Source organism: Trichomycterus rosablanca, chromosome 11 (genome assembly GCF_030014385.1).
Source record: "Trichomycterus rosablanca isolate fTriRos1 chromosome 11, fTriRos1.hap1, whole genome shotgun sequence".
Taxonomy (NCBI): domain Eukaryota; kingdom Metazoa; phylum Chordata; class Actinopteri; order Siluriformes; family Trichomycteridae; genus Trichomycterus; species Trichomycterus rosablanca.
Window position 1 is genome coordinate 5,264,738 of NC_085998.1, and position 21,093 is coordinate 5,285,830.

General features: G+C 41.9%; 1 protein-coding gene across 3 annotated transcripts in view; it reads right to left on the reverse strand.

Moving 5' to 3' along the window:
* Positions 1–19,686, reverse strand: part of vaspb (vasodilator stimulated phosphoprotein b) — a 35,587-nt gene extending 15,901 nt beyond the window's left edge. For 2 of the 3 annotated variants that reach the window (XM_063004389.1, XM_063004391.1), the window contains exons 1-2: positions 19,257–19,686; positions 4,861–5,032 (exon numbers count right to left, since the gene is read on the reverse strand). In XM_063004389.1, the coding sequence (XP_062860459.1) occupies positions 4,861–5,032; positions 19,257–19,261 (177 nt within the window). In that variant the 5' untranslated portion in view covers positions 19,262–19,686. Of the gene's footprint in view, positions 1–4,860; positions 5,033–11,569; positions 11,649–19,256 lie in introns of those variants that run through there. The other variant, XM_063004390.1, reaches the window with a different exon arrangement.
* Positions 19,687–21,093: the final 1,407 nt, after the last annotated feature.

Below are 21,093 nucleotides of genomic sequence, written 5' to 3' on the forward strand. Positions count from 1 at the left end.
GATGTGTTTCAGTAAAACTAAAACTACCACAAATGATCTTCTGCATTAGGATCTGTATCTGTTCTCCAACCAGCAAGCATGAACATTCTGCACCACCTAAGCAGCCCAAACTCTGATATTGTCATTACATTTTATCATTGTGTTTCTGTCGGTCTTGATGATTTCAGTTTCCTTCTTTATAAAATGCTATGGTTTGCTAAATTATGTCAGTTTATCAGTGATGAACAGAAATGATGAAATATTAGGGTCGCTCAGGTGGCGCAGCGGTAAAAACACACGCTGGAACCAGAGCTGGGATCTCGAATACATCATAACAAATCTCAGCTCTGCCTGCCGGCTGGGCTGAGCATCCACATGAACAATGATTGGCCTGTTGTTCAGATAGGGGTGGGATATTTAAAAGCCAGATAGGGTCTCTCTCTCATAACTAATGCAATTACGACCTCTGCTGGCTGGTTAATGGCGCCTGCACAGAGATGAGAAAAGAGTGCTGTCAAGGTGTGTCTCTCAGTACACAGTGCTGATCCGCATTTCACTCGTCGAGTGTAGGTGACAAAATGCATACGGCTGCTGCCCACGTGTCGGAGGGGGCGTGGGTTAGTTACGTTCTCCTCAATCAGAGTGGGGATCGGCATTGGTGGAGAGGAAGCATGACGCAATCTGGCAATTGGACGCGCTAAAAGGAGAAAAAGGGAGAAAATGCATAAACAAAATAACAACAAATTTTTTTTTCCAATTGTCCTCCCAATCTGATAGTATCCAATTACCCGACTGCATTACACTTCCTCTCTACTGATGCTGATAACCACTTCTGATTGAGGAGAGTGACTCTCACACTCCCCCTCCGACACGTGTGCAGTAGCCGACTGCATCTTTTCACCTGCACAAGGTGACTTCATATGCGGATCAGCTTTGTGCACAGAGAGCCACACCCTGATCAGCATTATCCCTCGACTCTGTGCAGCACCATCAATCAGCAAGCAGAGGTCGTAATTTGCTCATTTATGAGGAGTCCCTATCTGGGTTCCCACCCTGTATGAACAACAGCTAACCGTTGTTCATGTAGCCGCCCAGCCTGCCGGATAGCAGAGCTGAGTTTTGAACCAACGAGTTCCAAATGTCAGCTCTGGTGTGCTAGTGTGTTTTACCGCTGCGCCACCTGAGCGTCCAACATTATATTTTTTTATGTTTGTGGTTATAATCAATATAATCATTATTGTTTGTGATTATAATGATTATATTTTTTGTTTTTGGTTATACAGTCCCTGACAGAAGTTCTGTCGCTTATCCATGTTGTGGAAACAAAAGCTTATAACATGACTTTAAATTCATCCATTGGTTTTAGAAATGACTCATATGAAAGCTGAAACCCTCCCAAATGAGGTTTAATTTACGAAAATAAATTTGCTTCACTGCAGAAATATTGATCATTTAATGAACACAGAAAGGTCAGATTTTGGCAAGACAAAAGTTTTGTCGCCTTGTCATATAATGCACCCAATCCTAGTTTACAGCCTCACCTGTGCTCACTAATTGATGGGTTAATTAGTGGGTGTGTATAAAAAGAACCCCAGCACCCCAGACCTTCACTTGAACTGCAACTTCACCTCTGACAACATGCCAAAAATCCACCCTGTGACCAAAGCCTTGATTATCAAGAGGCTGAACACCAGATCCACTGCAGAGGTGGCTGGCACCTTTAATGTGTCTCAGCGTCAAGTACAAAGAATTAAAAAAAGATTTGAAAAGACTGGAGATGTTTTTGACAAGCCCAGGTCCGGCAGACCCCGCAAGACAACTGCTAAGGAGGTTAGAAAATCCAAAGCCAGCCCCTCTTCCACTGCAGCAGAGCTCCACCAGGCCTGGTCACCTCAAGTCCCTGTGTCAACTAGGACAGTTTGTAGGATTCTGTCTCGAAATGGCCTCCATGGTCGAATCAGTGCCCAGAAGCCAGCACTAAACAAAAGGCAATTAAAAAACCGTGTGGCATTTGCCAAGGCCCACAGCCTGCTAAACGGATGGACGCTGGAAAAGTGGCAGAAGGTGGATTTCTCAGATGAATCTTCAGTTGAATTACACCACAGCCGCCGCAAATACTGCAGGAGACCTACTGGAGCCCGTATGGATCCAAGATTCACCCAGAAAACTGTTAAGTTTGGTGGTGGAAAGATCATGGTCTGGGGTTACATTCAGTATGGGGGTGTGCGAAACATTTGCAAGGTGGAAGACAATATCAATAGCCTAAAATATCAAGAAGTATTAGCTACCTCTTACATTCCCAATCATAAAAGGGGTCAAATTTTGCAGCAGGATGGTGCTCCATCTCATACATCCATCTCTACATCAAAGTTCCTCAAGGCGAAGAAGATCAAGGTGCTCCAGGACTGGCCAGCCCAGTCACCAGACATGAACATCATTGAGCATGTTTGGGGTAGGATGAAAGAGGAAGCTTGGAAGACAAAACCAAAGAATCTTGATGAACTCTGGGAGGCATGTAAGACTGCATTCTTTGCTATTCCTGATGACTTCATCAATAAATTGTATGAATCATTGTCGAACCGCATGGATGCAGTCCTTAAAGCTCATGGGTCACACAAAATATTAAATATGGCTCTAATAGCACCACAACTTCATTCACCAATGTTATGAAACATATCTTTGTATTTGAAGTAAATTATTTGTTTGATTTTCACATTACTTTCTGTGGGCGACAAAACTTTTGTCTTGCCAAAATCTGACCTTTCATTAAATGATCAATATTTCTGCAGGGAAGCAAATTTATTTTCGTAAATTAAACCTCATTTGGGAGGGTTTCAGCTTTCATATGAGTCATTTCTAAAACCAATGGATGAATTTAAAGTCAGGTTATAAGCTTTTGTTTTCACAACATGGATAAGCGACAAAACTTCTGTCAGGGACTGTATTTATTATAGACTTTATTGTTTTGGGTTATAATTATTACATCATTTATGGTTATATTTATTATAGACTTTATTGTTTTGGGTTATAATTATTACATCATTTATGGTTATATTTATTATAGACTTTATTGTTTTGGGTTATAATTATTACATCATTTATGGTTATATTTATTATAGACTTTATTGTTTTGGGTTATAATTATTACATCATTTATGGTTATATTTATTATAGACTTTATTGTTTTGGGTTATAATTATTACATCATTTATGGTTATATTTATTATAGACTTTATTGTTTTGGGTTATAATTATTACATCATTTATGGTTATATTTATTATAGACTTTATTGTTTTGGATTATAATTATTATATAATTTATGGTTATATTTATTATAGACTTTATTGTTTTGGGTTATAATTATTATATTTTTGTATTGTTTTGAATTATAATTATTATATTTTTGTATTGTTTTGGGTTATAATTATTATATAGTTTATGGTTATATTTATTATAGACTATTGTTTTGGATTATAATTATTATATTTTTGTATTGTTTTGGGTTATAATTATTAGATTTTTGTTTTGGATTATAATTATTATATAATTTATGGTTATATTTATTATAGACTTTATTGTTTTGGGTTATAATTATCATATTTTTGTATTGTTTTGGGTTATAGTTATTATATTTTTGTATTGTTTTGGGTTATAGTTATTATATTTTTGTATTGCTTTGGGTTATAATTATTACATTTTTGTATTGTTTTGGGTTGTTTTGTTCTGAGCCTCAACCAAACAGTGAGCAGCTGTAACTGAGAGTTTAAACTAACTGTACTGAATGTTACTTTTGCTGATTATTCCTCATTTCTGCGTTCACATTCCAATCTAAGATAGCACGTTAACTACAAGCCAGCAGGAAACTACACATCAGCGTCCTCTACACTCACAAACACGCTGGAGACAAGAAAGATAGAGGGAAAAGATAATAAAAGTGTGGATTTCTGGATCAATAGATGGACGGAGGGATAAAATGAAGAAATCTGGGTTCAAGAATCAGCAGTTCTTGTCATATTTGAACCAAGACATGATTACAGATGTTAATTACAGATGTTAATTATTCTTGGTTCTTTTAGGGGATGCAGTAAATTCTCGAGCTCCTCCAGCATACCAGCAGTGTAACTCTTCCTACAGTATAAAACACTAAAGTAGGGAATGCATCCATAAAACAAGAAGTGGAGTAAAAGAATACAGAAAATATACACCAGGTTTCTACACTCACTGTCCATTTTATTAGCTCCACTTACTTTGTAGTTCTACAATTACTGACTGTAGTCCATCTATTCTATTTATCTACATACTTTTTAACCTGCTTTCATGCTGTTCTTCAATGGTCAGGACCACACTCCTACCTAGTTGCTCCATCTTGTAGATGTAAAGTCAGAGACGATCGCTCATCTATTGCTGCTGTTTGAGTCGGTCATCTTTTAGACCTTCATTAGTGGTCACAGGACGCTGCCCACGGGGAGCTGTTGGCTGGATATTTTTGGTTGGTGGACTATTCTCAATCCAGAAGTGACAGTGAGGTGTTTAAAAACTCCATCAGCACTGCTGTGTCTGATCCACTCATACCAGCACAACACACACTAACACACCACCACCATGTCAGTGTCACTGCAGTGCTGAGAATGAGCCACCACCTAAATAATACTTGCTCTGTGGTGGTCCTGTGGGGGTCCTGACCATTGAAGAACAGCATGAAAGGGGGCTAACAAAGCATGCAGAGAAACAGATGGACTACAGTCAGTAATTGTAGAACTACAAAGTGCTTCTATATGGTAAGTGGAGCCGATAAAATGGACAGTGAGTAGAAACAAGGGGGTGGTTTTAATGTTATGCCTGATCGGTGTATATTATAAGCTGTGGATTTATGAAGGTACCTGCTGGTCAGCCTGCATCTTGCGTCCCACCACCCTGAAGCTGTTGTTGGTGGGGTTGTGGTAGATCTGAACTCTGCTGAAGTTCTGAGGACCCGTGCCGGCCGGCACCCACCGCTTACCAGCTTCATCGTACACCATCACCGTCGCCCTGGCATTACACACGCTCGACTCACTGTAACACACACACACACACACACACACAAATGGAAAATGTGTGTCAGAGTAAATGCATTCTTCTGAATGTCTTTACACTCTCAGTCCTGAGGTTTCAAGCTTAATGTATGATCCAGGATGTAAAGCACAGTCACTACTGTAAATCAGAGAATTTCAGTTACTGTAGAGACCTAATACAATAATAAGTTATTAGCTCCAGATAATTTGATCTTATTATCACCATTGCATTCATTGTAACTAAGCTAATTGTGCCAATATTTGCACTAGGGATCTTTAAACTGATAAACAACCAGCATTAGTAAAACCCCAGTAAAACATCCTAGTTTATCATTTTAATGCTTAATAGTTCCATCATACATTATTTAAATAATACAAATGCATAATAAAATTATTTTGTTCGATTTAAAGCTGCAGAGCTCAAACGTCAGACGTGCTTGTAAACAAAACTGATGCAGGAGCACCAAGGGGTGAGGAAGAGTGAGGGTGAACGCACTCACACACACTCTCACACACACTCTTACAGACACACTTACACACACTCACACAAACACACTAAAACACTCCCAAACACTCACACACACACACTCTCTCATGCACTATTACACACTCTCACACGCACTCTCACACACGCTCTCACACACACACTCTTACAGACACACTTAGACACACTTACACACACTCACACAAACACACTAAAACACTCCCAAACACTCACACACACACTCACACACACTCTCATGCACCATTACACACTCTCACACACACTCTCACTCTCACACACACACTCTCTCTCACACACACACACACTCACACAAACACACTAAAACACTCCCAAACACTCACACACACACACTCATGCACTATTACACACTCTCACACGCACTCTCACTCTCACTCTCTCTCACACACACACACACACACTCTTACAGACACACTTACACACTCACACAAACACACTAAAACACTCCCAAACACACACACACACACACTCTCATGCACTATTACACACTCTCACACGCACTCTCACACTAACTCACTCACACTCATTCACTCTCATACACACACACACTCACACACATACATTTACTCACTCACTTATTCACTCACTATTTGTTGAATAAATTACTGTATAAAAAACACATTTACACACTCACACACTCACGCTCTCACACACACTCATCCACTCTTATACACTCTCACACACACTCACGCTCTCACACACTCACGCTCTCTCACACACACATACATAAATTTACTCAGACTCACTTATTCACTCACTGTTTGTTGAATGAATTACTGTATAAGGAATCACATTTCCACACTCACACTCTCTCTCACACACTCTCTCTCACATACACACACTCACACTCTTACACACACTCCCTCACACACACACACACACTGTCACTCACACACACTCACTCACTGTTTGTTGAATAAATGACTGTATAAGGAAACACATTCCTTCATTCTCACTAACCCAAACATTTATCACTTAATCTATCACTTCCTGTGACATCATCCTGGTGCTGCAGCCCACTTCCTGTCCCAAGTAATTCCAAAAAAGGTTGTCCTGCACATTCCAATGCACGCACACACACACACACACACACACACACACACACACACACACACACACACAAACGTATTTGTGATGAATTAAAGGAAAAGCAGCAATAAATAAGTCTCACTAACATTACAGAATCATCTCAAATTACATAATCATCAGAGTTATGATTAATAACAATCCTGTCACATCATAGTTCATCACATCAAGCTTTAATCTTACTGGAAAAGCATCTGAATTTATAATCGTCATATCCCCAACACTAACACTCAGATATAAACGTTTGTTACAATAATGTTCAAACGTTCAAAATAGTGGTTAAGGTGCTGGACTAAGAATCAGAAGGTCGCTGGTTCAATCCCCACCAGGTTGCTGCTGTTGGGCCCTTGAGCAAGGCCCCTAACCCTCAATTGCTCAGACTGTATACTGTAACTGTAATGTAAGTCACTTTGGATAAAAGCGTCTGCTAAATGCTGAAAATGTAACTGTTCAGTAAAACCAAACTGTGATTTTAAATCATTCAACAACACAATTAAAAATAAACTGAAATTACTACTTTTTATTTATTTTATTTATTAGGATTTTAACGTCATGTTTTACACTTTGGTTACATTCATGACAGGGCAGGTAGTACCAGGTTACCCATGATTCATCATTTCAAGTTAAATGTCAATGTTGTGTCTCCAGTTCACCTCCGGGTCCTTTCTGTGCTTTCTGGGTTTTCTTCCAGAGCTCTGGTTTCCTCCCACAGTCCAAAGACATGCAAGTCTCTGGAAGAAAACCCAGAAAGCACAGAAAGGACCCGGATCGCTCCATCTGGGTATCGAACCCAGGACCTTCCCGCTGTGAGGTGACAGTGCTAACGAGCCACCCTCAATTTTTTTATGTAAACTTTCACGCCAAGGTGGTGGAGCTGGATATTTCGCTAGCACACCAGTGCGGAGATTCTGAACTCCTCGGTTCGAAACTCGCCGTTGCCACCGGTCGGCTGGGCGCCATCTAGCAGGCATAATTGGCAGTGCCTGCAGCAGACACTAATTGGCCACTGTGTCTGCTAGGGCATCTAGGGTGTCTGCTTTATTTACGTTTGTGACCTCTTTACCTGGTTACTAAATATTAGTAAAACAGCTTTCAGTTTTCAGTTCCCTTAAAAAGCCACGTCATATTTTAATAATGAATAAATATAAAGAATTAAACAGAATGTTTATTCTGAGTGGAGGGAAATCACTGCTGCCACATCATCACCCCACTGCTGCCACATCATCACCCCACTGCTGCCACATCTTCAACCCACTGCTGCCACATCTTCAACCCACTGCTGCCACATCTTCACCCCACTGCTGCCACATCATCACCCCACCTTCAAGGTCTAATTAAACCCCGCTCTGTACCACGCAACCTCCGAGCCACTAGTCTCGCCCGTCTTGATCCTCCACCCAGGACTCAAGGAAGATGAGCATCAGCATCAAGGTTCTTCTCTGTACTGGCACCAAAGTGGTGGAACGAACTTCCTCTGTCTGAACATCTGAGTCTCTTGCTGTCTTTAAAAAACCATTAAAAACCTTCAACACCTCTTTACTAAACACTTAAACTGACTTATACTTCCTTACTAACACTCTTATTCATTTAAAAAAAAACACTTTGGTTCTAACAGGGTTTCAGCAGATTTATATTGTTGGACTGTTGTTTACTTAAACTAAAGGTTTAAAGGTATGGAAGCTTTTTTGTAAGTCGATCTGGATAAGAGCATCTGCTAAATGCCGAAAATGTAAATGTAATGTAAATGTAATGTAACTGCAATGTAAATGTAATGTAATGTAAATGTATTGTAAATGTAAATGTAATGTAAATGCAATGTAAATGTAAATGTAAATGCAATGTAAATGTAATGCAAATGTAAATGCAATGTAAATGTAATGTAAATGCAATGTAAATGTAATGTAAATGTAATGTAAATGTAATGTAAATGTATTGTAAATGCAATGTAAATGTAAATGCAATGTAAATGCAATGTAAATGTAATGTAAATGTAATGTAAATGAAATGTAATGAAATGTAATGAAATGTAATGAAATGTAATGTAAAGTAAATGTAATGTAAATGTAAATGCAATGTAAATGTAAATGCAATGTAATGTAAATGCAATGTAAATGTAAATGCAATGTAATGTAAATGTAATGTAATGTAAATGTAATGTAAATGTAAATGCAATGTAAATGTAAATGCAATGTAAATGCAATGTAAATGTAATGTAAATGCAATGTAAATGTAATGTAAATGTAATGTAAATGTAATGTAATGTAAATGTAATGTAAATGAAATGTAATGAAATGTAATGAAATGTAAATGAAATGTAATGTAATGTAAATGTAATGTAAATGTAAATGCAATGTAAATGTAAATGCAATGTAATGTAAATGTAATGTAAATGCAATGTAAATGTAAATGCAATGTAATGTAAATGTAATGTAATGTAATGTAAATGTAATGTGAATTTAATGTGAATGTAATGTAAATGTAAATGTAATGTAAATGTAAAGTAAATGTAAATGTACTGACTGTGTCTCAACTTGATCTGAATTTATTTCAGTATGTGGAATAAATTCATCAGCGTGCAAACGTTCCTACGTTTACCGCGTTTAAATTTACAAGTCACAGAAGATACAGCACTGTGTTTACATAAACCGTCTCATGAACAGAACCCTGTCTGATGAAGGTAGAGAAGATGAAACACTGATGATCAGATGAAGCCTGGTGATGATTTTCATTTAGAAAGGCAGTAACTTCAAAATGTTCCTGCTACGTTCCTGACGTGTTCATACACGACTCTGCTTCAGGCCACTCATATTATACACTCACAGTAATCCAGTCCAGCAGCAGCCAACTTCTTCTGTCTCCTGAATTAATCAGATATATTTATATATCACACATCCACTCTTCCTCTACGTGATCATTCGGTTCTTCTTCAGTTTCTCCTCAGCCTGATTATCCTACAGATCACTGAGGAACATCTAGTACTACACTGTAAATCGATGAGGAACATCTAGCACTACACTGTAAATCACTGAGGAACATCTAGCACTTCACCATCCATCACTGAGGAACATCTAGCACTACACTGTACTGTAAATCACTGAGGAACATCTAGCACTTCACCATCCATCACTGAGGAACATCTACCACTACACTGTAAATCACTGAGGAACATCTAGCACTACACTGTAAATCACTGAGGAACATCTAGCACTACACTGTAAATCACTGAGGAACATCTAGCACTACACTGTAAATCACTGAGGAACATCTAGCACTTCACTATCCATCACTGAGGAACATCTAGCACTACACCTTCAATCACCCTCAATCACTGAGGAACATCTAGCACTACACCCTCAATCACTGAGGAACATCTAGCACTACACCCTCAATCACTGAGGAACATCTAGCACTTCACTATCCATCACTGAGGAACATCTAGCTCTATACCATCCATCACTGAGGAACATCTAGCACTACACCTTCAATCACCCTCAATCACTGAGGAACATCTAGCACTACACCCTCAATCACTGAGGAACATCTAGCACTACACCCTCAATCACTGAGGAACATCTAACACTCCACCAGCCATCACTGAAAACATCTAGCACTAAGCTCTCAATCACTGAGGAACAACTCACACTTCACCCTCAATCACTGAGGAACATCTAGCACTACACACTCAATCACTGAGGAACATCTAGCACTAAACCTTTAATCACTGAGGAACATCCAGCACTCCACCCAATTGCTGAGGAACATCTAGCACTATATCATCCATCACTGAGGAACATCTAGCACTTCACCCTCCATCAATGAAGAACATCTAGCACTTCATCCTCCATCACTAAGGAACATCTAGCACTACACCCTCCATCACTAAGGAACATCTAGCACTACACCATCGATCACTGACGAACATCTAGCCTTCAGAGACTACAGTACATTCAGAACAGTGCTGCTCGAATCCTGATGAGAGTACGGAAACATGAACACATTACACCTGTTCTTCAATCACTTCACTGGCTTCCTGTATCTGTCAGAATTGAATATAAGGTCTTCCTCCTTGCCTACCAGTGCATACATGGCAATGCTCCTCCATACCTGAAAGAACTTCTCACTCCGCAAACCTCATCACGATCTCTTCGCTCTGTACATTCAAACCGCTTACTCCTCCCCAGAACTAAGCTCAGCACCATGGGTGATAGGGCCTTTTCTTCTGCCGCACCTCGCTTGTGGAATGCTCTACCTGACCAGTTGAGAGCTCCTCAGAGAATAGAAAGCTTTAAAAAGGGACTTAAAACTTTTCTTTTTAGAAGAACCTACCATTCCTAATTAATTGATGGTTTTAAAGTTTTTTTTACTATGCCTTTTACTATGTAGCACTTTGAGATGTGTGTCCAAATGTAAAGTGCATTACAAATAAAATGTATTATTATTATTATTATCTAGCGCTACACTGTAAATCCCTGAGGAACATCTAACACTCCACCCAATCGCCGAGGAACATCTAGCACAATCGCTGAGAAACATCTAGCACTTCACCATAAAGTGCTGAGGAACATCTAGCACTGCACCCTCAATCGCAGAGGAGCACCTAGCACTACACACTCAATCACTGAAGAACATCTAGCACTGCACCCTCAATCACTGAGGAACACCTAGATCTAAGCTCTTAATCACTGAGGAAGATCTCACACTACACTATCCGTCACTGAGGAACATCTAGCACTACACCCTCAATCACTGAGGAACATCTCACACAACACCCTCAATTACTAAGGAAGATCTCACACTACACTATCCATCACTGAGGAACATCTAGCACTACACCATCAGTTATTGAGAAACAAAAATAAAACTTCCATCATAGAGAAGATACATCAGGGTTCTACATGAGGCCATTTTCTAGTTAAAGGTAGAACCTACCCTCATGCTCTCAGAGTTGTTTGTAAGGTGTATAACTGTGAATCAGCAGTAGAACAGTCAGACAGTGGTGAACGTGTTGGTGCAGATCGTGGAATGCAGGTCAGGGTGTAGACATGCGCAGACCGACTGCAGGAACGCGGTGCAGCTGCAGAACCTCCCATCAGCAGAGTAAATACAACCTTCCACCAGCGCCATAAACACCTACACTATCGACTGTAGCAGAACTAAGCTGAGTGTGGTTTCACTGTTCATACCTGTTGCTTGGAGTCATTCTGTTGACATTCTGACTGTTGCTTTGGTGTTTTGTTTAATTAAAGTTTAACCCTTTATCAGATTGTTTATTTATAATTAATGTGGTGTCAATATTAATCCAACAACACAGCAAATCAGCGTGCACATTTACTCTATTTACATATTACCCTAATATTTGTTCCTGCGCTCTGAATGCTGAATGAACTTATCTTGGTTTATTTTCATTGTTCTGTGGGCGGTCTTTACAATACTAACAAAGAGCAGCGGAGTGTAGCGCAGTAGTGTGTGCTGTTGTAATAAAGTAAAGTGTAGTGTGATAGTGTAGTAGAGCACAAGGGTGTAGTGGAGTAAGCTGTAATGCTGTAGTGTGGTATAGTAAGGTGTAGAAGTGTACGAGTTTATAGTGTAGGTTGGTGTAGTGCTGTAGTGTGGGAGGGTGTGGTATAGTAAGGTGTAGAAGTGTACGAGTTTATAGTGTAGTTTGGTGTAGTGCTGTAGTGTGGGAGGGTGTGGTATAGTAAGGTGTAGTAGTGTATGAGTTTATAGTGTAGTTTGGTGTAGTGCTGTAGTGTGGGAGGGTGTGGTATAGTAAGGTGTAGTAGTGTACGAGTTTATAGTGTAGTTTGGTGTAGTGCTGTAGTGTGGGAGGGTGTGGTATAGTAAGGTGTAGTAGTGTACGAGTTTATAGTGTAGTTTGGTGTAGTGCTGTAGTGTGGGACGGTGTGGTATAGTAAGGTGTAGTAGTGTACGAGTTTATGGTGTAGTTTGGTGTAGTGCTGTAGTGTGGGACGGTGTGGTATAGTAAGGTGTAGACGTGTTCGAGTTTATAGTGTAGTTTGGTGTAGTGCTGTAGTGTGGGAGGGTGTGGTATAGTAAGGTGTAGTAGTGTACGAGTTTATAGTGTAGTTTGGTGTAGTACTGTAGTGTGGGACGGTGTGGTATAGTAAGGTGTACACGTGTACGAGTTTATAGTGTAGTTTGGTGTAGTGCTGTAGTGTGGGAGGGTGTGGTATAGTAAGGTGTAGTAGTGTATGAGTTTATAGTGTAGTTTGGTGTAGTGCTGTAGTGTGGGAGAGTGTGGTATAGTAAGGTGTAGTAGTGTATGAGTTTATAGTGTAGTTTGGTGTAGTGCTGTAGTGTGGGTTGGTGTGGTATAGTAAGGTGTAGTAGTGTACAAGTTTATGGTGTAGTTTGGTGTAGTGCTGTAGTGTGGGAGGGTGTGGTATAGTAAGGTGTAGACGTGTACGAGTTTATAGTGTAGTTTGGTGTAGTGCTGTAGTGTGGTATAGTAAGGTGTAGTAGTGTACGAGTTTATAGTGTAGTTTGGTGTAGTGCTGTAGTGTGGCAGGGTGTGGTATAGTAAGGTGTAGTAGTGTATGAGTTTATAGTGTAGTTTGGTGTAGTGCTGTAGTGTGGTATAGTAAGGTGTAGTGCTGTAGTGTGGGACGGTGTGGTATAGTAAGGTGTAGTAGTGTACGAGTTTATAGTGTAGTTTGGTGTAGTGCTGTAGTGTGGGAGGGTGTGGTATAGTAAGGTGTAGTAGTGTACGTGTTTACAGTGTAGTTTGGTGTAGTGCTGTAGTGTGGGACGGTGTGGTATAGTAAGGTGTAGACGTGTACGAGTTTATAGTGTAGTTTGGTGTAGTGCTGTAGTGTGGGAGGGTGTGGTATAGTAAGGTGTAGTAGTGTACGTGTTTACAGTGTAGTTTGGTGTAGTGCTGTAGTGTGGGAGGGTGTGGTATAGTAAGGTGTAGTAGTGTACGAGTTTATAGTGTAGTTTGGTGTAGTGCTGTAGTGTGGGAGGGTGTGGTATAGTAAGGTGTAGTAGTGTACGAGTTTATAGTGTAGTTTGGTGTAGTGCTGTAGTGTGGGACGGTGTGGTATAGTAAGGTGTAGTAGTGTACGAGTTTATGGTGTAGTTTGGTGTAGTGCTGTAGTGTGGGACGGTGTGGTATAGTAAGGTGTAGACGTGTTCGAGTTTATAGTGTAGTTTGGTGTAGTGCTGTAGTGTGGGAGGGTGTGGTATAGTAAGGTGTAGTAGTGTACGAGTTTATAGTGTAGTTTGGTGTAGTACTGTAGTGTGGGACGGTGTGGTATAGTAAGGTGTACACGTGTACGAGTTTATAGTGTAGTTTGGTGTAGTGCTGTAGTGTGGGAGGGTGTGGTATAGTAAGGTGTAGTAGTGTATGAGTTTATAGTGTAGTTTGGTGTAGTGCTGTAGTGTGGGAGAGTGTGGTATAGTAAGGTGTAGTAGTGTATGAGTTTATAGTGTAGTTTGGTGTAGTGCTGTAGTGTGGGTTGGTGTGGTATAGTAAGGTGTAGTAGTGTACAAGTTTATGGTGTAGTTTGGTGTAGTGCTGTAGTGTGGGAGGGTGTGGTATAGTAAGGTGTAGACGTGTACGAGTTTATAGTGTAGTTTGGTGTAGTGCTGTAGTGTGGTATAGTAAGGTGTAGTAGTGTACGAGTTTATAGTGTAGTTTGGTGTAGTGCTGTAGTGTGGCAGGGTGTGGTATAGTAAGGTGTAGTAGTGTATGAGTTTATAGTGTAGTTTGGTGTAGTGCTGTAGTGTGGTATAGTAAGGTGTAGTGCTGTAGTGTGGGACGGTGTGGTATAGTAAGGTGTAGTAGTGTACGAGTTTATAGTGTAGTTTGGTGTAGTGCTGTAGTGTGGGAGGGTGTGGTATAGTAAGGTGTAGTAGTGTACGTGTTTACAGTGTAGTTTGGTGTAGTGCTGTAGTGTGGGACGGTGTGGTATAGTAAGGTGTAGACGTGTACGAGTTTATAGTGTAGTTTGGTGTAGTGCTGTAGTGTGGGAGGGTGTGGTATAGTAAGGTGTAGTAGTGTACGTGTTTACAGTGTAGTTTGGTGTAGTGCTGTAGTGTGGGACGGTGTGGTATAGTAAGGTGTAGACGTGTACGAGTTTATAGTGTAGTTTGGTGTAGTGCTGTAGTGTGGGAGGGTGTGGTATAGTAAGGTGTAGTAGTGTATGAGTTTATAGTGTAGTTTGGTGTAGTGCTGTAGTGTGGGACGGTGTGGTATAGTAAGGTGTAGTAGTGTATGAGTTTATAGTGTAGTTTGGTGTAGTGCTGTAGTGTGGGAGGGTGTGGTATAGTAAGGTGTAGTAGTGTATGAGTTTATAGTGTAGTTTGGTGTAGTGCTGTAGTGTGGGAGGGTGTGGTATAGTAAGGTGTAGTAGTGTACGAGTTTATAGTGTAGTTTGGTGTAGTGCTGTAGTGTGGGACGGTGTGGTATAGTAAGGTGTAGAAGTGTACGAGTTTATAGTGTAGTTTGGTGTAGTGCTGTAGTGTGGGACGGTGTGGTATAGTAAGGTGTAGACGTGTTCGAGTTTATAGTGTAGTTTGGTGTAGTGCTGTAGTGTGGGAGGGTGTGGTATAGTAAGGTGTAGTAGTGTATGAGTTTATAGTGTAGTTTGGTGTAGTGCTGTAGTGTGGGACGGTGTGGTATAGTAAGGTGTAGTAGTGTATGAGTTTATAGTGTAGTTTGGTGTAGTGCTGTAGTGGGGGAGGGTGTGGTATAGTAAGGTGTAGACGTGTAGGAGGGTGTAGTGCTGTAGTGGAGTAAGGTATGGCGTAGCAATGCTGAGGGTGTTATGCAGTAAGGTGTAGTGAAGTAGCGTGTGAAGACGTGTATGCAGTTTGGTGTAGTGTAGTTGTGTGAGTGGAGGGGGGTACAGTGTTGGGGGTATAGTTTTGCAGGAGGGTGTAGTGCAGTTTGGTGTAGTGAAGCTGTGTGTGGTAGGTACAGTGCAGTATTGCAGGAGGGTGTAGTACAGTCTGGTGCAGGAAAGTGTAGTCCAGCAGTGCAGAAAAGGTGTATTGTAGTAGTGTAGGAAGGTGTAGTGCAAGAGGGTGTCGTGTAGTAGTGTAGGAGGGTGTAGTGCAGTAGTTTGGGAGTGTAGTGTTGTAGGGTATGGTGTAGTAGTGCTGAGAGTGTGATGTAGTAAGGTGTAGGCTAGTAGAGCATGATGATGTAGAAGTGTAGAAAGGTGTAGAGTTTGGTATAGTGTACTTGTGTGTGGGGCGGGGGGGGGGGGGGTGTAGCGCACTAGTGCAGGAGGACATAGTGCTGTTTGGTGTAATGTAGTAGGGCAGGAAAGTGTAGTGTAGGGGGTGTAGTGTAGTAGTTTAGTAGAAGTAGTGCAAGAGGGTGTAGCGTAGTAGTGCAAGAGGGTGTAGCATAGTATTTTGTATTGCTGTAGTGTGGCTGTGCAGTGCAGGAGAGTGTGCAGTATATTGTAATAAGGTATGGTGTTGTAGTGCCGAGAGTGTGATGTAGTAAGGTGTAGGCTGGTAGCGCATGAAAGTGTAGAAGTGTAACAGAGTGTAAAGCAGTTTGGTGTAATGTAGCTGTGTGTGGGGGATGTAGTGCCGTTTGGTGTAATGGGGTAGTGACAGAAAGTGTAGTGTAGTGTAGTGTAGTGGTGCAGGATGGTATAGTGTAGTGTAGAAGTAAATGAGGGTGTAATGTAGTACATGAGGGTGTAGAGATAGATAGATAGACAGACATATAGATAACTTTATTAATCCCAAAGGGAAAGTGAAGTGCTGGGGATGTGGGGGTGGGGGTGTAGTGCAGTATGGTGTAATGTAGCAGTGTGGTCTAGAAGTGTAGGAGGGTATAGAGCAGTTTGGTGTAGTGTAGTTGTGTGGGGGGGATGTAGTGCCGTTGTGCAGGAGGGTGTAGTGCCGTTTGGTGTAATGTGGTAGTGACAGAAAGTGTAGTGTAGTGGTGCGGGATGGTATAGTGTAGTGGTGTAGTGTAGAAGTGAATAAGGGTGTAATGTAGTACATGAGGGTATAGTGCACTTACTGTAGGTGTATTGCAATAGTGATTGATTAATAGACAGACAGACAACTTTATTAATCCCAAAGTGAAAGTCAAGTGCTGGGGGTGTGGGGGTGTAGTACAGGAGGGTGTAGTGCAGTATGGTGTAATGTAGCAGATTGGGGGTGTAGTGTAGTAGTACAGGACGGTGTACCGTAGTAGTACAGGATGGTGTAGTGTAGTGTAGAAGTGAATAAGGGTGTAATGTAGTACATTAGGGTGTAGTGCACTTAGGTGTATTGCAATAGTGATTGATTAATAGATGGGATAGACAGACAGACAGACAACTTTATTAATCCCAAAGGGAAAGTCAAGTGCTGGGGGTGTGGGGGTGTAGTGCAGGAGGGTGTAGTGCAGTATGGTGTAATGTAGCAGAGTGGGGGTGTAATGTAGCAGAGTGGGGGTGTGGTGTAGTAGTACAGGACGGTGTACTGTAGTAGTGCACAAGGGTGTAATGTAGTGTGGAAGGTGTAGTGAAGAAGGTGTAGTGTAGTAGTGCAGGAGGGTGTAGTGTAGTGTGGAAGGTGTAGTGAAGAAGGTGTAGTGTAGTAGTGCAGGAGGGTGTAATGTAGTGGAGAAGGTGTAGTGGAGAAGGTGTAGTGTAGTAGTGCAGGAGGGTGTAGTGTAGTGTAGAAGGTGTAGTGGAGATGGTGTAGTGTAGTAGTGCACGAGGGTGTAATGTAGTGTAGAAGGTGTAGTGGAGAAGGTGTAGTGTAGTAGTGCAGGAGGGTGTAGTGTAGTGTAGAAGGTGTAGTGGAGATGGTGTAGTGTAGTAGTGCAGGAGGGTGTAATGTAGTGGAGATGGTGTAGTGTAGTAGTGCACGAGGGTGTAATGTAGTGTAGAAGGTGTAGTGGAGATGGTGTAGTGTAGTAGTGCACGAGGGTGTAATGTAGTGGAGAAGGTGTAGTGGAGATGGTGTAGTGTAGTAGTGCAGGAGGGTGTAGTGTAGTGTAGTGTAGTGTAGAAGGTGTAGTGGAGATGGTGTAGTGTAGTAGTGCACGAGGGTGTAATGTAGTGGAGAAGGTGTAGTGGAGATGGTGTAGTGTAGTAGTGCACGAGGGTGTAATGTAGTGTAGAAGGTGTAGTGGAGATGGTGTAGTGTAGTAGTGCACGAGGGTGTAATGTAGTGTAGAAGGTGTAGTGGAGATGGTGTAGTGTAGTAGTGCACGAGGGTGTAATGTAGTGGAGAAGGTGTAGTGGAGATGGTGTAGTGTAGTAGTGCAGGAGGGTGTAGTGTAGTGTAGTGTAGAAGGTGTAGTGGAGATGGTGTAGTGTAGTAGTGCACGAGGGTGTAATGTAGTGGAGAAGGTGTAGTGGAGATGGTGTAGTGTAGTAGTGCACGAGGGTGTAATGTAGTGTAGAAGGTGTAGTGGAGATGGTGTAGTGTAGTAGTGCACGAGGGTGTAATGTAGTGTAGAAGGTGTAGTGGAGATGGTGTAGTGTAGTAGTGCACGAGGGTGTAATGTAGTGTAGAAGGTGTAGTGGAGATGGTGTAGTGTAGTAGTGCACGAGTGTAATGTAGTGTAGAAGGTGTAGTGTAGTAGTGCAGGAGGGTGTAGTGTAGTGTAGAAGGTGTAGTGTAGTAGTGCAGGAGGGTGTAGTGTAGTGTAGTGTAGAAGGTGTAGTGGAGAAGGTGTAGTGCAGTAGTGTGTGAGGTGTAGTGCAGTAGTGTGTGAGGTGTAGTGCAGTAGTGTGTGTGGTGTAGTGCAGTAGTGTGTGAGGTGTAGTGCAGTAGTGTGTGAGGTGTAGTGCAGTAGTGTGTGTGGTGTAGTGCAGTAGTGTGTGAGGTGTAGTGCAGTAGTGTGTGAGGTGTAGTGCAGTAGTGTGTGAGGTGTAGTGCAGTAGTGTGTGAGGTGTAGTGCAGTAGTGTGTGAGGTGTAGTGCAGTAGTGTGTGTGGTGTAGTGCAGTAGTGTGTGGGGTGTAGTGCAGTAGTGTGTGTGGTGTAGTGCAGTAGTGTGTGAGGTGTAGTGCAGTAGTGTGTGAGGTGTAGTGCAGTAGTGTGTGAGGTGTAGTGCAGTAGTGTGTGTGGTGTAGTGCAGTAGTGTGTGTGGTGTAGTGCAGTAGTGTGTGAGGTGTAGTGCAGTAGTGTGTGTGGTGTAGTGCAGTAGTGTGTGAGGTGTAGTGCAGTAGTGTGTGAGGTGTAGTGCAGTAGTGTGTGGGGTGTAGTGCAGTAGTGTGTGAGGTGTAGTGCAGTAGTGTGTGGGGTGTAGTGCAGTAGTGTGTGAGGTGTAGTGCAGTAGTGTGTGAGGTGTAGTGCAGTAGTGTGTGAGGTGTAGTGCAGTAGGTGTAGTAGTGCTGTTGTGAAATTGTACATTCTGCAGTAAGGAATGTTGAACAGTTTAACGAACATGGCACACAAACAATAAATGTATAAACACACATCACACACACACACACACACACACACACACACACACACACACACTACACACATTACACACATTACACACACACACATACTTCACATAGTTACATTTGTATCACAGTTTAACCTGTTTGACACACTTAGTACCAGGTGTGTGTGTGTGTGTGTGTGTGTGTGTGTGTGTGTGTGTGTAAACAGAAACATTAAGAGCAGTTGATTCAGTACCTCATGATTCAGTCGCTCTGTGTCGCTCCACAATCCCACAAAACCAAATGAGTAAACAAAGCCAGAGTGTAAAAGCAGTAGAGCAGCAGTAGATCTGTAGTAGAGCAGCTGTAGATCTGTAGTAGAGCAGCAGTAGAGCAGCTGTAGAGCTGTAGTAGAGCAGCGGTGTTGTAGTGAATGAGCACTTCCTCATGAAGCTCCTTCAGGGCGGAACTGTTTCCTGGTTTCAGGAGAGTAAAGCGGGAGTGACCGGGATCCAAAACTCACCCCTAAATCTGGGTACCGTACTGAACCCTCTCTACGTGTTCTTTATCATCTACTGTACTCCTGTAGTATAGAATTCTGCAGAGTTTAACGACTCTTTATACAGATCAGTACCGTAAAACACCCGGTGCTCCACAACCCCTCTCTCCTCCTCCACACAGCTCCGTGTTCAGGATAAACCGATCTGCATTAACGGATCAACTGAATCACCACACTTACAGAGTCATTCGGAAAGAGTCGATTCTCCGAGTCAGCGCTTTCTGAATCAAGAGTTCTGTACATGTTTGCATTTTAGACTCGATGTAGCTTTTATTTACTGTCTACTCTTTATGCTTAAGTGTTAGTTAAAGTAAATCAAATTAATTCTAATAAAGTGGTTAAGGTACTGGACTAGTAATCAAAAGGTCACTGGTTCAAGCCCCACCACCGCAAGGTTGCTGCCGTAGGGCCCTTGAGCAAGGCCCCTGACCCTCATTTACCCAGACTGTATCCTGTCACACTCTGTACAGTTGCTTTGAATAAAGGCGTCTGCTAAATGCCGAAAATGTAAATGTAGTCAAATAAAGTCAAATAAAACCACTTCAGCGGGCAGTCGTACCTCAGAGGTTAGATAGATAGATACACACACACCGTGGGAGGAAACCAGAGCTCCCGGAGGAAAGCCACGCGGACACGAGGAGAACATGCAAACTCCACACAGAAAGGACCTGTGGGATCGAACCCAGGACCTTTTTGCTGTGAGGCAACAGTGCTGCCCACCGAGCCACCGTGCCGCCCTAAACGGTCTACTTGGATGTGCAAAATGGATGTGCAGAAAGGTGCATGTGTATCTCTAGATTGTATTTGGTTGAAACTGTTAGTCACTTTGGATAAAAGCATCTGTTAAGTGAGTGCAGCACGGTGGCTCAAGGGGTAGCACTGTCGACTCACAGCAAGAAGGGCCTGGGTTCGATCCCCAGACGGGGCGGTCCGGGTCCTTTCTGTGTGGAGTTTGCATGTTCTCCCCGTGTCTGTGTGGGTTTCCTACAGTCCCCATCAGGCGTCCCGTCCAGGGTGTTACTGTGTGCCTTGCGCCCATTGATAAGCTGGGATAGGCTCCAGCACCCCCGACCCTAATTGGATAAGTGTATAAGAAAATAAATGAATGAAAATCTTTCAGTTAAATACAGATTCAAGAGAATGAATCCCAGATTCTTGTTTTTTTGCTTTTTAACAAGATATCCCTACTTTTCCAAAAATGGGTTTGTAATTAATTCGTCTTGTTATCGTTGTTTATATTTACTTGGTTGTTTAATCATTTATTTACTTAAATTACTTAATATTAACGCACTTGTTTCAGACCATTAAAAGAACACTGTACTGTGTGGAATCAACTGACTCAACCGACTCAAGCAATTCCCAGAATCTGGCATTAGAGTCGACTCAGTGATTCAGGAATCGAGTAGTTCAAATACAACCACCGATCCCTAACCCTAGATTAAACGCTCCACCTCTCAGTGCTTTCCAACCGGCAATCCGACAGACCCCGCCCTTTGCTCTGTGATTGGCCAATGGTTTATCTAGTCAGACAAAC